This window comes from Neodiprion virginianus, chromosome 4, assembly GCF_021901495.1.
Source record: "Neodiprion virginianus isolate iyNeoVirg1 chromosome 4, iyNeoVirg1.1, whole genome shotgun sequence".
Lineage (NCBI taxonomy): Eukaryota > Metazoa > Arthropoda > Insecta > Hymenoptera > Diprionidae > Neodiprion > Neodiprion virginianus.
The window spans coordinates 30,936,405-30,956,444 of record NC_060880.1 but is presented as its reverse complement, the minus strand read 5'-3'; the positions used below and the strand labels follow the sequence as shown (position 1 = coordinate 30,956,444).

The following is a 20,040-nucleotide window of genomic DNA, read 5'->3' as shown; positions in this document are numbered from 1 at the left end:
TATAATATTATCGTCAGCAGTAAAGCCTTGTTGGTAATTACCTATAATCCTAAAATGAATAATAATCACTATTCACGAATGTCAAATTATTAAAAATAAATATCTTTACGGTATGTATTGCGCATTGCGTTATGTACCGTCACGTATGATTAGACTGGAAAGTTGATTATAATTTTTAACTTGATTTAGAATAGTAAGATGCCCAGCTTAACAGCTTTCATGTATCTGGATTACCTTATGAGAGTTATAACTACATAGACAAATATTGAATCTCTTGTTTTTCCAATATAAATATAAAGAGTGGAATAATGATTATCGATAAATACCATGACGTATGGATTGCTTGAAAGAAGAAAACATCTGCATTTTAGAAGGTGACAAAATAATAGAGAAAATTTAATATTGATCAGAAAGCTGTAAACTTGAATCTATAATCAGTTGTAAATAAAGTCATGGTCTCAAATATCAAAGTAGGCAAAGAATTTTAAAAATTAAAGCGATTTTTAGACAGTTGAATAGTCCAACTTTCCAAATAACCTATTAACTATCTTTGATACATTTATAACTATGTACTATCATCACGAGATACCATACTAATAATAATAAGACTTAATGGCTGAACATTTATGGTCCGGTTTTTTTGTTGCCTACAGATTCTTTTATTGGAGAGATTTCTGGTTTCTGTTTTTATATCTATACCTATTATATAATATTTTATGTATATGCACGGCGTTCTCCATGAACACCATATTGTCAATATAATTTTCGAGTATTTGTTAACGGCGTTAGTAGATTTATAGTAAAGCTAATAAAACGTTGTATGTATATTTCCATACTACGAACGGTAGAATCGCGGTTTGGCGGCGTGAATAATGTATTAGTCTATAAATATGCGGATAATTGTGCCTACGGAAAAATTATTGAACTTCTAATAGTAATCTTGATTTCACGAAAAATTCTCACCAGCAATTGATTCAAAGAATGAACTAACCTTAAGTCAATATATTAGATCGCTGACCTATACACGTAATTAAAAACTAGCATGTACAAAACACATTAATATTACTATGGACCTGCCCATAACATGAAAAATTAATAACATTCTTACATACATTATATAAAATACTTAACTTAATAAAGACGTGAATTATAAAAATTTGTGATTCATTTTGTCAATTGCTGATGAAATTTTTAATGTAAGTATTGAAACGCACCAGAGCCCTTGGTAGTATATGAAATGTATCAATAATTGAATGATAAATAAATTGTAAGAGGAAACACATTGACGTGATATAAAAGTTAACGAAATAAGATATAGAGTGTCATTAGATATGGATAACTCTGTATCCTTTGGCTAATAATTACTAGATATGTAAAGAAAACACAACCTTCAAACTTCGAACATCAAAATTATCGCTATATAATAACCAGTATGAATTTAATTGGTAACAAAATGAAATAAACACCGCTTTTGACGTCGGTAATTCACAAATTCTCCTTAAATACCAGAATTCTGAACGTATACATATAATTATGGAATAAAAAAGGAGAAACAAAGGGCTGTCTCAATATTCATTACAGGATTGAAAAATGAGTCTGAATTAGGAAATAAAAATTTGTTGAATTCCAACTGAGTTGTCGCGTAATAAAGTTATTAAAGAGGAATGGATTTTCTTGTATAATAACACATTTTCTTTAATCCAGAATAATCTGAATAAAATCGAATACATACCTGTAGATGTAACATTTTTATATCTTCAACAAAATAACGCGTTCAAGATTGAGAAACCAATGGCGACAGTAGAATATCAAGTACCATGTTTATAAATGTTTAGCATTATATTTTAAAATAAAATAAAACCTAAATCCATAGTTCTGCTCTGGTACATCTCCGATAATTAAATCCGATCTAACAAGGGGGAACGCAAATGCTTCTCCTTCATCATTGTCACAAAGTTCATTAAATGCCACAATAATTCAAGAGTGTGACGAAAGCATGAGACCAATGTTTGAAAACCTGGCCAGACTAATCGATTGAAAAAGAATCAGTCAAACTTTGAGAACGGTTAAATAATAGATCCACATTAATGTGGTTCTCATAAAATACAATAGGCTCTTTATTTAGCAAAGATAAAGAGAGTAGGGGACTTACGAATATCACTTGGTCAATGAAGAGAAGGCCTGGAAGCTCGCTGCTTTAATCTAGCCAACAGAGCTTGTTCTCCTTCGTCATCAGCTCTCGACCTTGCTCCTCGAAAGCTTTCAGATCTATATTTATCTCTTAGAAATGTTCTCCTCTCCTCTTTATATCTTTCTATCCTCTCCCTGCACCTTGGATCCCCCAAATCAATGCCTCCCAAATTTTTCTGTGACGTTCTTTCCAAGTTGTTTGACGAAAGCATGGAAGATTGAGAGCCTACATTTGGCGTAGAACTATGCTGCGAGTCTTCGGAAGCTTGTTTCGTCGGCAGAGACGAGCCACCGGTCATTTGATTAAACTTGGCTTCGTCCAGTGAACGACTCAGAGCGGCGCGCGTGGCTCTCGCTTGTCGAGCTCTCAGGCACGGGGGTAAATGTTGAGACCCGTTGTTCGGGGGTTCTTCGGACTTCCCTCTGGCAGAATCTAACTCTTGTTTTATCTTATGTTCCCTGACTATTTCTCGTCCAATTTCAGAGTCGAAGCTTCGCCGGTCCCTTGTTATCTCAGAGTCATATCTCCTTCTGGGAGTAATAGGCATATCGTTTGTTCCTCCGCCTGATAATCTTTGTAGAGCTAACTCTTCCAAGATCGCAGCTGTGTCGCGCAATACAACTGAATCGTCAACTGGTGACGATGCATTGGAAAATGTACAAGATGAAGCTAGAGAGGGTGCTTCTGATGCACCCTCAGGAGCATGTGCTATTTCGCATGGCTCTGCAGCATTCTCTGATGGTATAACTACTTCTACATTGTTTTGTGGATGGTGCAACGTTTTTGGAACATTTACTTGAGAGTGTCGCGTATCACCGTGCTTTGTATCTGCGTAATCATCATCCTCAAGTACATGTTCAGAATGATATTTGTTCGACATATCATAGTTTTGTTGAATTTTTGAACTTACCTGACAATGTAATCGATTTTCAGATGTTTGTCTGTAATACTGTTGATGCTCTGGGCTTTTATTATTGTACGAATTATTTTGATGCTTACCGGAATCGCTAGGTGAAAGTTGATATTGAAAATCACCTTGCTGATTGAGTGATGTCTGTGTACTGGGACAACCTTCGCTCTTGGTTCTACAGTTTCCATCAGTATTTGTGGCATCATTTTCCGAGTACACCTCCGGGTCGTTGAAATGAGTTTCGTGGAGTGGTTTTTTCACACAATTCAAATGTAAATTCATCTGGAGCTTAGCAGGTGAACGCTTACTCACAAGTTCTGTTTCATTTTCGTCCCTCCGAGAAGTACTGGTTTGATCCCGTAACACAAACTGCACACTGCTAGATAATCTTGTCCCATTCGCACAAGTATTTTCTTGTCCACGATCGCCAGACGCGAAAACTTTTTCTTCGCTAATACGCTCATCATGCTCCATCATTTCTTTGCATTCCTTTGCTTCAATCGGACGCAAAGCTGCATTTCCAGATTCTTTTGCCTGTATTACAGGACTGTCTGTCAATTCACTGATACCAATACAAGACGTATCAACATCCGTAGCAATAGTCGAACCCATTGTAAGATCGAGCGATGTTCTAGAAATGTTTTCCGACAAGGATTGTATCTGCGGTGCATCCGTCGCTAATGCAGGATCCACAGTTTCCTGTATAAGATCCGTAAGATCACTGGAAACGCTAGTCGGGGAGACTCCAGACTCGGATGTTCTTTCAACTATTACCCATTCCCCAGAGTCATTCGGGTTTGATGTCATTGGTTGAGTTTCTGTATTGGTAAGCATTCTATCAGAACTATCGCAGATCACAAAACCAGAATCTGGTAAGTCTTCGAGAGTTTGTTCACACGACATTGGAGAATCAAGATCGGTATTAGTCAATGGTAACTTACTGGGTTCACTACCGAGAGTTTTAAGCGTTTCAGCGATCAACTCTTCTGTTTGAGAACTGAGAGATGTACTTTGTGAAACATTCTCACTATGCAGAATGGATCTGCTGCTATCTTCTGAACAGGCGTTCTCTTGCAATTCCGAAGATGTCAGGCAACTAGAAGATTCTAGTTGATTGTCTTGTGTGCCATCGCCAATGTGTACTGAAGAATCAGATTCTGGAATACTTTCATCGTAGCTTGTTTTGACCGGACTTAACGGCAATATTCTTTCACAACTTGAACTAGACTCAAGAATCTCATTAGACGGCAACGTAATGCCATCATAACTCGTACAACTGTTGTCTCGCGTCATTTTGTCGCAAGGTGTCATTTCTTGATCTGGTGAATCCAACACCCTTGGACAAGATTCTTCAGAAATCTCTTGCCCCTCAGACGATGCAGTTATTCTGCTATCATAAGATTCCGTGAGTCTGTCATAGGTCGGAGTTATTCGTTCGCAAGGTGTCATATCTTGGTCCGAGGCAGGAGTTAAGATTCTGTCGCACAACTTAATGTCATTTTCGTTGTCATTATTAGGTGATAGTCTGTGACTAGAATTAGATATTCGATCGGAAGAAACTGTAACCCTCTTTAATTTGTCTTGACTATTTTGGTTGTCGCTAATGTCTAAGGGTAACGTAAAACTCCTGAAACTTATCCTAGAACTGCTGGCTGGATTCGGTGAAATAGACGGAGGAGTTCCTGGTAAAGTTGCAGGCGTTAACGGCGTCGAGGCTTCTGAAAGTAACGGCAAGTAACCTGGCGTTGGTAAAGGAGAAGGAGTCTCCGTACCATGCACCTCTGCCGAAATCATGACCTGTAAGCGCATGTGAAAGATATACCGACTATGAGTCAGATTCAATATCGATTTATACATAATAAAAAACCAGTCTAACACAATCAAGACTAAGCAAAAATTGACAAAACCATGAATCAATGTTCACATTATTCGCACCTGATCTGGGCTTTGGCTATCAATGAATCGTAGCTCGACGTCGCAGTGCAATCGCTCTTCTAGTCTGGACCTCTTTCTCTTGGATCCTCCGCTAACAGCAGTACATTGTGGACCCTCTGGTCGTTGCCTTCTCGGAGAGGCTTCAATAGAAGCAATGCCACCCCCTTCATCCTCCGAGAACATTCTCATTTCCCTTTCTTCCAAATCAAAGTTCAGCTGAATTTCTGACAAGTCCAATGGCGAATTAGAACTGGGGGCATCCGCTAAGTGATCAAAATAGGAATCGTGTGATATAGAACGACTGTGACCACAGGGTCTAATGGGCGGTGGTCCGAGAAGCGGTCCAAGACTATCCTCGCCATCCAAACTATCGGCACTTTTAACTGGCCTCAGTCTTCGTAACGAGTTTAGAGAACTGGGAATCTCAACTTGAGGTGGAGTTCTGGCTTGCCTGGCCTTACCACGAGCTCCCAAGCCACCTCTGGTGAATAGCGCTCTCCAATTCAACGATGGCGACCTTTTTGATCCGTGTCTTTTCCTGGGCAATTCGATAACCGTATGATAGTGTAGAGGCAGGCCAGCTGGACCTGCACCAACTTCTATGTAATCAGATTCACCACGGAGCACACGACTCCTAGCCTCTTCTAGACTTAAAAGTCTAGCTGGTGTCGTAATAGCCAAGGATTTAGGCCTGCCGACAGGACCATCACCAAAGATCAGCTCTGCATAACAAACTAAGAATTCAGTAACGACGGCTTGCACGCCAACCCCTTGAAGAGCTGCCACTCCACCAACTTCCAGTTCCTTGCAGCGGAGAAGATTAGGTGCCCAGACAATAGCTACATTGCGAGAAGTCATACCAGTCTCTTTCCCACAAGCTGCGACTTTGGCCAGATGCCTCATCAGGTATTCAAGTGTCCTTTAGTACGGTAATATCATGAATCAGTAAAGTGAATGGTGAATGTGAATGTATTTTTCGTCAAGTACTACAACTAATTAAAGATGTTTACCTGTAATGAGGTGGGGGTAGTTTGCGCACTGCATCTCTCATGTATCTTAATCTGTCTGCATCTGTTTCAGCCTGCACTGCTCCAACAAAAGCGGAGTATAGCTGATACGTGCACAATGGATTAGGTAATTCTCTGAAGTACATTTTCAGCAACGAAGCCACTGAATGAATGTCTTGCAGTATACTTTCGTCCGAATGAAGTGCTGGTACTCTATCCTCGTCAAACGCATGCCTCAGTCGTTGAATGTTAGAGGTTACTCCACTTAGACGATATATCCCGTCAACCAGACCATTAGTTTCAATGAATTTGGCACAGCAGGTAAGCACCGTTGGTACTAAATTAGTACATGAAATTAAATTCAGAACGATTTTATTGAAATAAATCAATAAATTGACTTACATATTTGGAAACAAGCAAATTGAATAAATTATGTACCATAATTTAATAATGAATGATTGATATGAAGAAGGAAAGACAGAAGATAATTTAGGTTCTTCTTTCACTTCATTCTATTTTTTCCTTTTTTTTTATTCTTCTCAGCTATAATAGCCATAGGAAACAGAGTGTAAGATATTGCGAATAAACTGTACATCTATAAGGATATAATTTTTAGTTCGTCTTAGGTTTGTACACTAACAATGAAACAATTAATTGCTATTAGACATACAGCAATCCCATATACTGATTCCAACATCATACTGCGCGCAGAGAATAGGTTCTTTGGAGCTGGTAATGTACTATTTTGGGTATATCTTCAGATTTTTTGTACGTCTACAAGAAGCTGCTGTATGCAGTAGACTAATATAGAAGAATAAAATTCATTTACTGTTAATAACAAGGCCTTTTCTGCGTTTCAATATGATTTATATTCTGAAGAGTTAAGAGAAGAACGGTTAGTCTAACAGGATGCACTAACAATAACAAAAAGAAGATGCTGAATGAGAAATATGATCGAACTGATCGTATGTACTAGAAATAGAAATGTCATGTACTATAAACTTACCATCTTGACCTGAATTCAGTAGATGCTCTCCCAAATCGCATCCAAAAACTCGTTCCTTCAATATTCCCGACTGTTTCAGCCTTCTTCTTGACGGTCTATTGAGTATAAATGATCTAAAGAAAGCTATGAGCTTTCCATGCTTTCGAAGCACTGGCTTAACTGGGAGTTTCGACCTTACTGTTGTCGAAACAGTTAAATGACGAGGTACTTTGTCACCAATGACAGCGACACACTCTGCCGGGAAGAAACCAACAGCAAAACCATGTTTTCCGCGCCACCAAGTGCTTTCCCCAGGAGGTGGCATATCGATTACTGAGATCATGTCCCCAACCTAATAAACATTCGTTAAATATTATAGAATATCTGTTAAATATTTGTAAAAATGAAATTTCACATCGTTATTCGTAAAAACAAGAAACCCAATTCTTTAATATCGTTATAAACTAAATCTACTAATGGAAAACGGTGGAAAAACAGCACTAGATTTATTGTATACTTAACTATTTACTGCAAATTTACTTAATAATAAATATAATAATAAATTGTCACACCGCGTAACAATTTCTCGTCGTTTACGTAACACTCTGATGTTATTTCATAACATTCTTAAGACAATTGTCGTGTCTCATATTACAGTATTACATTCACATGGAGTGACTATTTTATTGCAGTATGACAGACATCAAAATATTCTTTTTAGTCATTGGTAATACATCAGATCTTGCTGCAAATTGAAGTTGACAGCTAACGCGTATACGGAACAGACGTGAAAATTAAATTTCATCAAAAAAGTCCAAGAGTAACATATACCTGAAATGAAATCTCATCCTGGGCTTGTGCAGCATAAGGCCTAACAGCGTAAGCTGCAGCTACAGCTGGCGTGTTAATTGGACACGAATCAGCCTCTGGAACAAGAATTCTTCTTCCCCTATTGTCCAGTTGTAGCCAATTTAAAACAGGCCCACAATTCAAGCCCTCATGACTGAGCTGTGAAAATCGGGACAAGTAATCCTTCAACACGACTGTAGTATTCTCTGGTTGATCGTCGGAAAGCTCTGTTAGCGATGAAAACTTCCTGTCGAATATACATCGATGTAACTGCTTGTCAAACATGACAAAGTTTTCATACGAGCGTTGTAGGGTCCAACATGCGTCGCCAGAAGTCACTCTGACATCGTACATGTCATCGTTTGGATCTTCGCTAACCGATACCTTACAAATGAGAGAAGACTGGTTAGAAACTAAACTTATCGAAGAACCTTGCATCGATATTGAACACTGATGAATTATTTGTGAAAAATACGATCAATTCAAGTAAACGCGATTATTTGTTTACATAAATACTTCTAGACGAGAATTTCAAGGCGTTCTCTCCGAATACTTTCAATTAACTGAAGTTAACTTCATGCTATAAAACCAGAGAAAGCAACAACCAGCACTTGGTTTTCTATCGTTACATAAAATGTATTATAATTTTAAATTACGTTCGCTGATTTGATTTACAACAGTGATACACTTTGAGTACAACAAAACTGGAAAACCAATTATATATTGTAATATTAATAGAAGAGAAAATTAAATAAATCACTGTATCGTTATGTGTTGTTTTTTTTTTCTTCAGATCTTCGAGGAGTTTTACTTATTCGATCTCTCACACTATCCCAATTTATGAATCACGACTTACCTCCAGTGCCCCAAGTTCGACATGCTCATAGTGAAAGTGAGCACATTCATCCAATTTTGGAAATCTTGCAATGCTGCCCATATTGGCCCCTGAACTTCCTGGCGTACTCAAGTCATCTGTTTTGTTGTTTCCCAATTCCTGAGAATGAAACAAATTTTGATTTAAATGGAGACGGTTAGTCGAAATATTCAAGTCGAAGTATTCAATATCAATTGAGCGTTCATAAATTAGCTCAACTCACGCAATTAAAACGACAGACTGATGATTCATTTAGCAAATAAAGATGTATATATATGTATATAAATCGTCAATAACTACGTGGATGCACCCGGAGAGACAACATCTGAATACGTAATAATTAAGGGGTCTGTGACTAATACAAAGGAATCGGTAAATTAACTCTTTGTTCAATCGAGGATAATTGGTCTGGGTCTGTAGGAATACGCGCCTTTGTGCATATTTTTATTTTTTTCAACATTGTTGAATATGGGAATCGAAATCAACCCACTTGGTATAAGACGAGATCTGAATAGTTGAGAGCACAGAAATTGATCAAGTTCAGAGCAAGTCGAAAATCCTCACGAGCTATTAATACCATACAAGTAACTAAATATGCCTTGAACAATTAATCAATAGAAAGAAGAGGTGCTGTCACAAGCAGTATACAGCTGAGGCAACCGGGCAGACACTTGCAACTATAGAACGGATCGTGTTTCAGTAACAAAAAACCTGAAAACATGTCTGTGTATAATATATACGATTATTCTAGTCAAGTGTGACATTCCCAGTGAGTCAGCCAGCTGGCCAGCAGTACTTAGCATAATACACTTGTCTCAGCGCAACATCGCAACCGTTATATCGCCATTTCATTATTTCCATTCGTTTTTCTTTTCCTTTTTCTCGCGGCAAACTGGAACGTCTAGGCTTAATCATGCTTTATTATCTTTCGCAATTATACTAAAAAGTAGAACGCACTTGCAACGTTAATCGGTAAAATCGTCATAAATGAAACGCAAGTGTCTGCGTGAAATGAAACAACACAATTTTTTACTATTTAAATATAGGAATGTACGAAGGGAAAATAACTCGCTGAATTAATGTGGCAATAGGTTTGTGAATTAATTATAATTTACCTGAATTAATAAGAATTGACCGAATTGATAAGGATTAATCGAATTAATGCAAAATAACCTAATTAAACATAATTATTATAATTAACTGAAAGAAATGGAATTGACTGAGGAACAACTGAATTATGAAAAATTATGGAAAATCGATTCGAATTAGTTTGGACTCGTGCTAGAATTATTTCTTTAGAGAAAAAAAAAAGAATGAATTGAAGTTGATAAATTACGTTAATTATATGAATTAATTTAAATTAATTCGACTCAAAAAATTATCGTATCACTGAAATCTCGAGTTATTTTCCCCCTTGGAAATATAGGTATGTCAATAACATGTGTGTGCGTTTTTAAACAATTTTCGAAATCTCGACTGGGTTTATTGAAAAATTGGACGGTAAATATGTTACGTATTTTCTAAACTATCGCAATTATTACATCTAATACAACGTGTACTTCAATGCAGTGATACAGGTATTTTCAACTGTCATAATTAGTCAGCAGTGAAAGGAATTAGAACACAGCTCTGTCTCAGCATTGCGAAGTTTCCGCTTTCATGAATTTGAAACTAAATTGGTAATTCTTTCGAGCAGTGCAAAAGATTAAATCTCAAGATCTCCGCGTAGCAGCACCTCGTCTGATTTATTCAATCCTATCATTTTGAAACACATTTCAAGGATACATCAATAATTCTCATTCAGCTGCAATACAGATAAGTATCCATTCTCGGAGAAATAACGAATAACGATAAAAGGAAATAAACTAATCAATCGTTTAAAAATTCTTTTCACATGGTAATGTGAAATAGAAAACCGTGACAATTGACGAAAAAAAACTAATCCAGATATACACATCTCATTTTCAACTCTATTCGTTACTTATGTAATTACGTATAAATTTTTTAAAATCCTAATATATCACCGTAAGTTAATTCACGGTTCACCGATTCAATTGCGGGTGAACATTTCGTTAATGAAATACGAAGCTGAGCCGTTGTCCAGTGTGTGGTGAAGCCTCGATAGCTGATGGTATAGGAACAGCTGCTATACAGGCTGATTGCCGAGTCGATGAGAAAACACGTCGTCGCATATCCTATTCTCGCATCGCGTGAAATTCCCGACGCGTTTAAAAGCAGGTATAAGGCGTTACCGCAGACACGCGTGCATGCGATGCGTTACTTACATAAAAATACATTTATATGACGCGAGCATGTTTGCGCGTTTTCCGTACACAAAGTAACCGTTTCTATGACGGTTGACTAAGTCTGCGAACTCGCATGCGCGGAGAACTGAAAAGTCCGATTTCAAGTCCTAGGAGTTAAAACTGGTCTTCTCAGTACCGAGCGCATGCGCCGTCGCGAACAAATCCGACATTACGCGACCCTAACCTCAATTTCATGCTTCGTGAAAAAACGCGTAACACACTCTACGTTATATAAATCGTGTGCAGCAAGGAGGCAACGGTCTTTTCGTCTCGCGTATTTGCAATATTCGTCTTCGACTCACCTACGACTCATATTGTCAACTTACGCTAGGCCCGAAAAGACCGAATTTGCGTCCTCGTTACACAATGTACTATTAATTAACGGCGCATGCCCCTCTTACTATCGCCGCACATACACGTATGTATGCATGTATGTATGTATGTATGTATGTTACACGGTATAAGTATGCCGAACAATGGGCAGACACCGGGGTGCATACGTTAAACTGGAACAGCATGGACATCTCAAGCACATTATAGCAGCGCGGCTGATTGCAAGTACGAAAACTGGGTCAGTCTTTCGGCTGTTCGGATATTCCCGTGTCGAGTATATTTACGACAATGTAACCGGACTCGGTGGAGACGCGACGAGTCGAGATGAATAAGCTGTTGCAGCAGCCTGAGGGAAAGAAAAATCCGTCGTCTGCAATCTGCTGTATTGATTCATGTCTATTAATTTTTCGCCTTTTCCATATGCTTTCGACACTGTAAGATGAAGCCGAAGACACGTTTTACGTTTCCATATAACGGCCTCAACTGTACATTATACGGTACATTGTACAATAATACTTTACAATCTGCATATACATTTACATTATGTATCCGTACATTTTTGCGTATAATGTTTTTATAACAAGGATTATTCGTTTCCTCGTTTATTAGCCAAGTTTTTACAACTGCTTTAATACGCGCTCGTACAATACCGGTTTTTCACACCATGTAAGTATCAGTTATATCTCTACAGAAGTCCAAGCGTGTCAGACGCAGCGTTACAAGGCAGAACTGAACAAATGATCCGTGGGACTCATTAAAGTAACGGTTAATATCCATCCTGTGCAGTTAAATTATGTTCGCACTCTTGTCTGAAAAAAGATTAAAGCCTCCAACGCGAATGTAAAGATATTGTCGTCACGAGACATGCGATTGATCACAAAACACTACGAAACTGTAACTCCATTTTCAGATTGTAAAGATTTTATGCTTCTCGCACGAATCACAAAATTCTTACAAAAATTCATATATACGCATGATGAAATATATAATAATAAGAATAACAATTAAATGATTCCGTAAACGAGAATAAAAAAAAAAAAAATCAAATTCGATAACCCATCGCTGTTATTATTACATACCGATGGAAATTGAAATCAAATCAGATGATGAATTTTTCTTCTACAAACATAATACCTGGAATAACTACTCTGGACTGCAGTATATTGCAATATGTTACCAAGCTGCATGCGGAACATGTTGGTCGAACAAGATCACGTGCACCGTGCGCACACTCGCTCGCGAAGAAGATATTTCGAGAATAATAACAAGAGAGCACGTTTTATTGGCCGAACAAGTTTGACAGCTGCATCTGGAACGTACGTAATCTGGGATGCTGGCACAGTCAAATAGAAAGGGAGAGAAATAGCGAGGACGAGAGAGTAAGAGAGAGCAACCGCACAAGTTGATGTTATCGATTTGTTCTTCTCGCGCTCGTTCGCTCGTTTCCTGACTGGCTCCGCATTTTCCTTCCCGTAGGTACACGAAAAACTTAGACGGGAGGGCAAGGATGTGGTAAATAGAACTAACAGACTTCCGTGGTCCAAAAATAATAGTAATTTCCATAAAATAAAATGGTCCGTACGTATATATATGGACACGTTCCTTTTCGGGACAATTGGCGACTGAAATTCGTTCCACACACACACACACAGACACACACACACGGTGGACAAATATAAATATCCCGTAGAAGACAAGGGAAACAAAAATAATAATTAAGTGAACAAAGGTGTCAAAGGTGTCAAACAATAAAGAAATAAATTAAAAAATCAAACATGAATAATGAATGACGGTAAAGAAACAGAGTTTTTCTCGGTAAATACCATGGTGTGTGTTAAATTGAAGTTACAACGCAGAGCGATGAAACATGTAAGGAATAGTGTGTACATGTATATGTACAAAAATTATCAATAATGCACGCATCTCAGTTACGCTCAATATTCAGCATTATCACGCTGGGATGAATTGAAATTCCGCGAATGTCTGCATCATGAGGCTGAGCGCGGACGTGTAGGTATATGCATATTAGAGACGAGAGAAAACGACGAAGAAGATGAGACACGGAAAAAACAGGAAATAATCACTGAACAACGCTCCGTTTTCCGTCGAGTGCACACTTATGACACTCGCACTATACCTGTGTACGATAACTTACAACTAAGGTCAGAAATGTTAAATAAAAAAAAGCAAGATTACGGCTATACTGTAGCATCAGATATAAGCTGCAGTAAACGACAGCATGTTACATTGTATCACGTATACCGTATGTATATGCGACGCATTGATAGCGAGAGAGAGCAATTTGCCGCTGAATAACTGAAAAGCTCAGCCTCTTATAGGTATGTATAAAGGGGACGAGGGGAAAAGATGATAAACTCAAAGTGAAGAAAGTCCAAGCGAGAAGAAAAAGAAAGGAAGGGTAATAAGCGTGCACAAGAGGGCGCATAAAAGAACCTTTGCAGCTTGAGGCTCGATGTCCGTCAGCCTGTGGGCACGGGGTCGTTCCGACGTCGGTCCAGGCATCTTCTGGGACTTCTCCGAAGCCGAAGAGGAAGATGACCCAGGCCGACGAAGCCCCTCAGTCCTTCTGCACGCCAGGGTGACCTATCACTTTGTCCTGCACGAGTCGAACGTCATATTCTCGCTGCCGTTGATGCTACTCATTGCTGTTGTTCGTCCTGCGAGTATTAATTCGGCGTTCGTGCAGCTATTATTGCCATTGCAGTTTCCGGTCGTCGTAGTCGCATTCCTCGTTTCATGATGATCGCTCTTGCAGCTTATACTCCCGAATGACCAGCATCTTAATTTTTTCATTATTGAATCGGTTTTTATCCACAACTTTCAACAATTTGCAATAATATCGTCACGTCGACACGTCGTGTCCCAAATATCGTTGATTGGATTCCAAACCGGATTCTCCCCCGCGGCTTGGGGCTGAAAATGAGATTCAATAACAACGATTAATGACGAACAGGAATGATAACGTGGGAGATTGCTTGGCCAGAAATCGATTCTTTTCATTTACTATGCGTATTACGAAGCATTCGTACTGTGGGTATTCACGAATGTATTACATTCGTAAGCTATCCGATGATCACTTTTAAAAAATACTTGGAATTCTTAACAAAAGCTTAGATATCGATGTTTCATTTCAAACCCCATCAAAATGGTTAAAAGTTTATTAGATTTGATCGATTTCATTTTGCGATGGCTTATTTTATTCAGAGGACTGACAAACACTTTTCTTTCAATATGTTAGCGGTTTTAAATATTTAAATTTAAAATATTATACAGATACTGATTACGATCAGAAAATGGCAGTATTGAATTGAATGTCGAAAAATGAAAAGAAAAACCTACTTCAATTCTGAACAAAATCTCTCATCGTAGAAAGAAATCGAACGAATCTGGAAAGACTTTTTGAAACGATTTTAAAGAGATTTGAAACGAAGGATGAATGTCTAAGCTGTTTTTTACAATTTCGATATTTTCTATTTTTGTATTTTCAAAGAGATCTCCGTAGCTTACGAATAAAAAATTTTTATAATGACGGAATGTGCGTCTACCACATGATAAAATTGTCAACTCCTTAAACTATATTCGGTTAATTACAAATTGGAAAAAACTACTCATGCAATAGTATATGGATTCCCATTTACTTCAGTATTTACTTTCTGCTACAAATAGAGCTGATCCATTTGTCTAATAAAACTGCGAATGGACTTGGATGTGATTATTATCCTCCCACGACTGCGACCCGCCCTCACCCATCAACTGGAATGGACTTAGCGAGTATTGATGCCTATTATTTCTTAAGGGTGATAGACGGCGCCGATTTTGCCGTGAAAACTGATCCTTTGATATATCGTTTTTTTCTATCCACGTGCATAAAATATCACGTCGGCAGAATTTCTGTAGGTATAATAATTTACAACGCACAGAAAGAGATAATTAATAGAATCGCATAGTAATTCACGTAGATGCAAAATATTTAGTCAAATATTTTTATTACTTTGCTGATAAAATCCTGCAGGTATCCGATTATTGTTGTTATATCATTATTATTGATATTTCCACCTGACAATGAGTGTAATATAGCCAAGACTATAAGTAATTCATGTATGCGACATGACTTTTCGTGCAGACTACTGGATGGTTGAAAGATCTTTTACAATAATAATGATAATACAACACGCTGTAATAACAGTCGCGTATAGCTGTGGCCACAGACGGTATATTATACATACATGTACACTAATCATGTTGCTTCTGTCCGCATTAAGCACTCCAGCAGCGGGCGGTTGTAATTCTCAATAAAATTTGATCGGACTCTATATGTATAAGGTATATGACTACGTACGTAGTTATATGTATACATAGAATACTTGTGTGTGTGTATACATGCGTGTCTTCAAAGAGAGTTTGTTATAACGGTGCAGAGAGAAGGCGCTCCTTGTTCGGTTAAATGTGAATAAAAAAAAAAAAAAAAAATAGTAAAGAAATATGGGAGAAAAAATTATAATAAAAAACATAAATAAAAACAAACGAGGAAAAACAGAACATTTTTTCATCTTTATAAATTCTTAACGAAACAATCGTCGTCGGTGTCTAACGATACAAGCATAAAATTATTCTTAAGCGAAAAAAGCAAAGCGTAAGAATTGTGCGAAATCGTTGATAAGACAAACGATGCAAGCAACGTCACCGCGAAGTTGTCGAGTGTCTCGATTTCGATAAGAAAATGCGTGCGCATTTTATATATACCTATATTATACATATGTACATACAAGCTTTCTAGAACCTTTGGCACTTCCGTTTGCAATAAAAAAAATTTCAAAGCCATCTGCATACTTGTCATCGTGGTAAAAAAAAAAAAAAAAAAAACTTAGTCGAGAAGGAATACCGGAATTTCAGGTTTTCTCACTCAAGAGCTCCTGCTGCTTTATGGAATCATTTCTAAACAACGCTCGTGTGAAGGAACCGCATGTCAGCGGACTTGAACTATAACGCGGTGCTTGAGAAAAGTGAAATTCGTGTTCTGATCGTTCGAACGGTATCCCTCGCGTTCCGACTAATTATCACCCGCTGCAAAACGAGAGCCGACGATTGGCGCATCGGGCGGTTTTGGCACTACAACGTATATTATATCCGTCTGACGTTATGACGTTAACCAGTTCTGTGGTAACGTGTACCGATACGTCTTCCCACAACGCATAGGGAGGCTCGTACATCCTTCTTAGTTACATACTTTCTCATCAACTCGGTAGTCCAGCTATACGCCTTGTTGACGTTTTCATTTTACTCCTCTTTTCTTTTCTATTTTTATTATTATCGTTTTATTTTTGATGCGTATACATGTACGTTATATATATACATCTATGATGTGTAACGAACGCGCAACGCATATGAGAAGGAGGAGGAGGTAAGAGGCAAGATGCACGACGCTCCGTACAAAAATACAATACAAAGACAACATTAAGCTCCGGGGAAAAAATCTTACCCATGTCTGCACGTTGCTACACAGCAGCACGATATACGTATAATATTTCGTACGTAGAAGCGTGCACGCAGTAACTCATGGGCGAATGTATTATTTCACGGGCAAGAAAATCGTTGATCGTAAGCTGCGAGTATTCCTGATCGTATAACGTATAACTTTTATTTGTATTTAAAGTATAAATTGAATTACTAATGCGATAACGAGACAAGTGATCCTCGCAAGTACAAAAATAAAATTCATTTAAACATTACAACAGAATGCGATATCTTTTCTTTCTTTCTTTTTTCTTCGTTTTGTTACCGCTCTTGTCACTCAAGATATGAATTTTATATCCCCCTTTATAGCCGTAGGGGATAAATTATTTAAACTTGACCCGGAATTCCCCCGGATATAGCAATGAATCGTTAGTTATTCACTACTGCCTGCAACAAGCGACCCCGTTTTCGTAAAGGTACGTATATGACAGAGTCGACAGTTGGACATATAACTTTCAAGATTTACGTTACTCTGTCAATGAAATGCCTCGGTCGCATAAAAGTTACACAATACATCCAACAGGTGTTTGAGGCGATTGTACCGTATTATAGGAATACAGAGGTTATCATAGATACATACCTATATTTTCTTTTCAATTTCATTTCTTTTCGATTCGATTCTCACCTATAACGCGACAAGTAATGAAAACGAAGGTGAAATTTGTTACGTAATTACACGTATATTCTTATTGTCACGCGCACTAAGAATCACACATAGAATGTTGAACGCGGAATAGTTACTGGGAAAATCTTACAATCCTCATGCGTTTTTGAACTGCAGCATAAGTGTATAAAGTACGTCTTACACTACGTATACTTGTAATATCTATTTATAAATTATTGTTGTTAGGAGGAACGTGTTCGTAGAAAACAATCTGTCAACCGTTCTCGCACATATTTTTTCTTCATCCTTTTTTGTTTCCCCGTCCCATTCTATTCTTCTCTTTTATCACAGTCAGCGACGGATCGCATTGCGCATTGTCCATGAGTTGAACCGTATTGAGACATGATTACCCGGTAACTATACAGATACACATAGGTACGATGTATTCGCGGTTTCGTAGAGTAAAACTGGATTTTTCTTCTCCTACCGCAAATTCCTACACGTCGTATTATAACATTGTAACAAGTTGTGTAAGAATTTCGTCTGCAGCCGATACGTAGTAAGATTCGAAGAAATCCCGTATTGTTCTTGATTCTTTTTTCCTGCACCTTTCAATGTATGGGAGCTTCGATTGGATTCAGCTTAATCGATAAGCAATGATTTTACCATTTTAAACACACAATGTACGTATGTATACGTGTACATAATTTCAGCAAGTGTTTGAATAACAGTTCAAATTCTATTCACCGCAGTATGTGCTTCTTGAACGAATAAAATAATCACGAAACGCAATCGAGCTTTGGAGAATTCGCTGATAACTAACAAACATTGTACCACGTTTTGATGAAGTGCCTTATACCGAGTGTTTGAGACACGTTCACTGACATATCCACATCAAACAGTGAAGCTCAGTCTGGACTGGATCAATTACTATGAAAAACACGTCCTCGAGTACTGATTCATTTCCTGTCCCCAAACGACGGGAAATCGTTTAAATTATGACCGCTTAAGATGGAAATTCTCTTTTTCGTACCACCTTAAGAAGAGGACAAACCGTGAACAGGGCAAAAGGTACAATTTGACAGGCACTATTCAGCATTAACTAATTTCTTCCATTCTTTAAGCGCTTCGGGTTTTTCGATTTACCCAGATACATACCGGAAATTGAGCTCGTGATCGATAAACGCAACTTTCTAGGAGGCCTTGTTTCCATTTTTTATATATCCCCCCCCCCCCCGCCCCCTTGTTGCTACGCTTTACAGATCAAAACTCGGCGTAGAAAAATTTCAGCACTTGATACAAAGGCTGGTTTAAACGGGTTTTTTCTCTCCGTAACCGTGTAAGAAATCGTTTTCATTAGCGTGCATTAATTTCCTACACATGTGAACGCAGCTGTCGCCTCGCACGAATGATATCAGAGTAAAGTAATAGGCAGCAAGCAGGTATCTGATTCAGGAGAGAATTACGTGGGTTGAGGGTTTAGATAGATAAGACAGCAGGGGATCGTCGCTGCTGCGGATGCAGCGTTCAGACTTCATTACGCTATCGCAGAAGCTTATCAAACGAGAGGGCCCAATTTCTGTTTGGTCCGAAGAGGAGCGCGTCGAATATGATTTCCCTACGTAGGTGCTACGTAGGTTTAGAGATACCACGAGCCCGGGAAGAACCGTGGACGAGAAAAGTAACGACACAGCATTACAATCCGCCATTTAGTTAGGAACTAAGATCCTGTTTGGATTTACATGCGTTTGCGTCGTACGTTTAATGCATCGCATCGACAAAACTGATATTTGAGGGGACAGGTGCGTACGTGCGTGTAGGTGTCTACATATTTACATGGAATATTTTACGAGGCCTCATAGCGCGTGATGCAACGGATACCTCGTAGTCAAATAAGGCCACATAACGCAAACTGAAACTGTACTGGCATGCTAATAAACAAGAACATCTTGCGGCAAGGTTGTGTGTCAGTCATATTTATCACGCCCACATGCATCTGCTGCATAAAATCACCACTCCCGAGTTGAGAACTACTGGGGAAAACACCAAACACAAACCTTAAACCTATAACACCAGCGGCACCAGCAGCACACACATTCGCCGGATGGATTGGATGAACTGTATTGCGTAGGAAAAACTCTCGTTCTTCACTGCATCTAATAGGCGCCCCTCGATTTCTCACAACGATTCTTTCTCCTCGACCCGTTCACTTTGACGGAGCGTCTGCTTCTGAGATAGAACTCGCTCGGACCTCCTTCATTTTCTCGATAACGATATTTCAATTTCATTCAATAGCGTAGCTACGACAGACGCTGCCTTTCGTTACACCGCTGTCAGTGAACCTGCCAAACCTGACCTGTTTCGACTGGCCGCGCGACTGGGAAAAATACATGAGGCGCACCGACTCTGCGGCGCCATTGTCGCTCCAACCAATATTTCCCGGCGCTACTTGCGGCGGATCACCCGCCAATTTCAAACTCTCATACGACAATTGGAAATTTGCGTTGCTCG

The 20,040-nt window shown here is 38.5% G+C and overlaps 1 protein-coding gene across 4 annotated transcripts; it reads right to left on the bottom strand.

The window, feature by feature from the left end:
* On the bottom strand, positions 1-19,912 carry LOC124304074 (rho GTPase-activating protein 32). 4 transcript variants are annotated; one of them, XM_046762053.1, is made up of 9 exons: positions 19,587-19,912; positions 13,845-14,324; positions 8,734-8,871; positions 7,860-8,261; positions 7,050-7,380; positions 6,047-6,380; positions 5,498-5,955; positions 5,037-5,299; positions 1-4,898 (listed from the first exon to the last, which is right to left on the bottom strand). In XM_046762053.1, exons 2-9 carry the CDS (start codon positions 13,911-13,913, stop codon positions 2,166-2,168), a joined length of 4,728 nt encoding a protein of 1,575 aa, XP_046618009.1. In that variant the 5' UTR covers positions 13,914-14,324; positions 19,587-19,912; the 3' UTR covers positions 1-2,165. The 4 variants fall into 4 exon arrangements, with proteins under 4 accessions (XP_046618009.1, XP_046618005.1, XP_046618006.1 ...); XM_046762049.1 differs by having other exon boundaries at positions 5,037-5,955; XM_046762050.1 differs by lacking the exons at positions 13,845-14,324; positions 19,587-19,912 and adding an exon at positions 12,525-13,835 and having other exon boundaries at positions 5,037-5,955.
* Between the last annotated feature and the right edge of the window lie 128 nt (positions 19,913-20,040).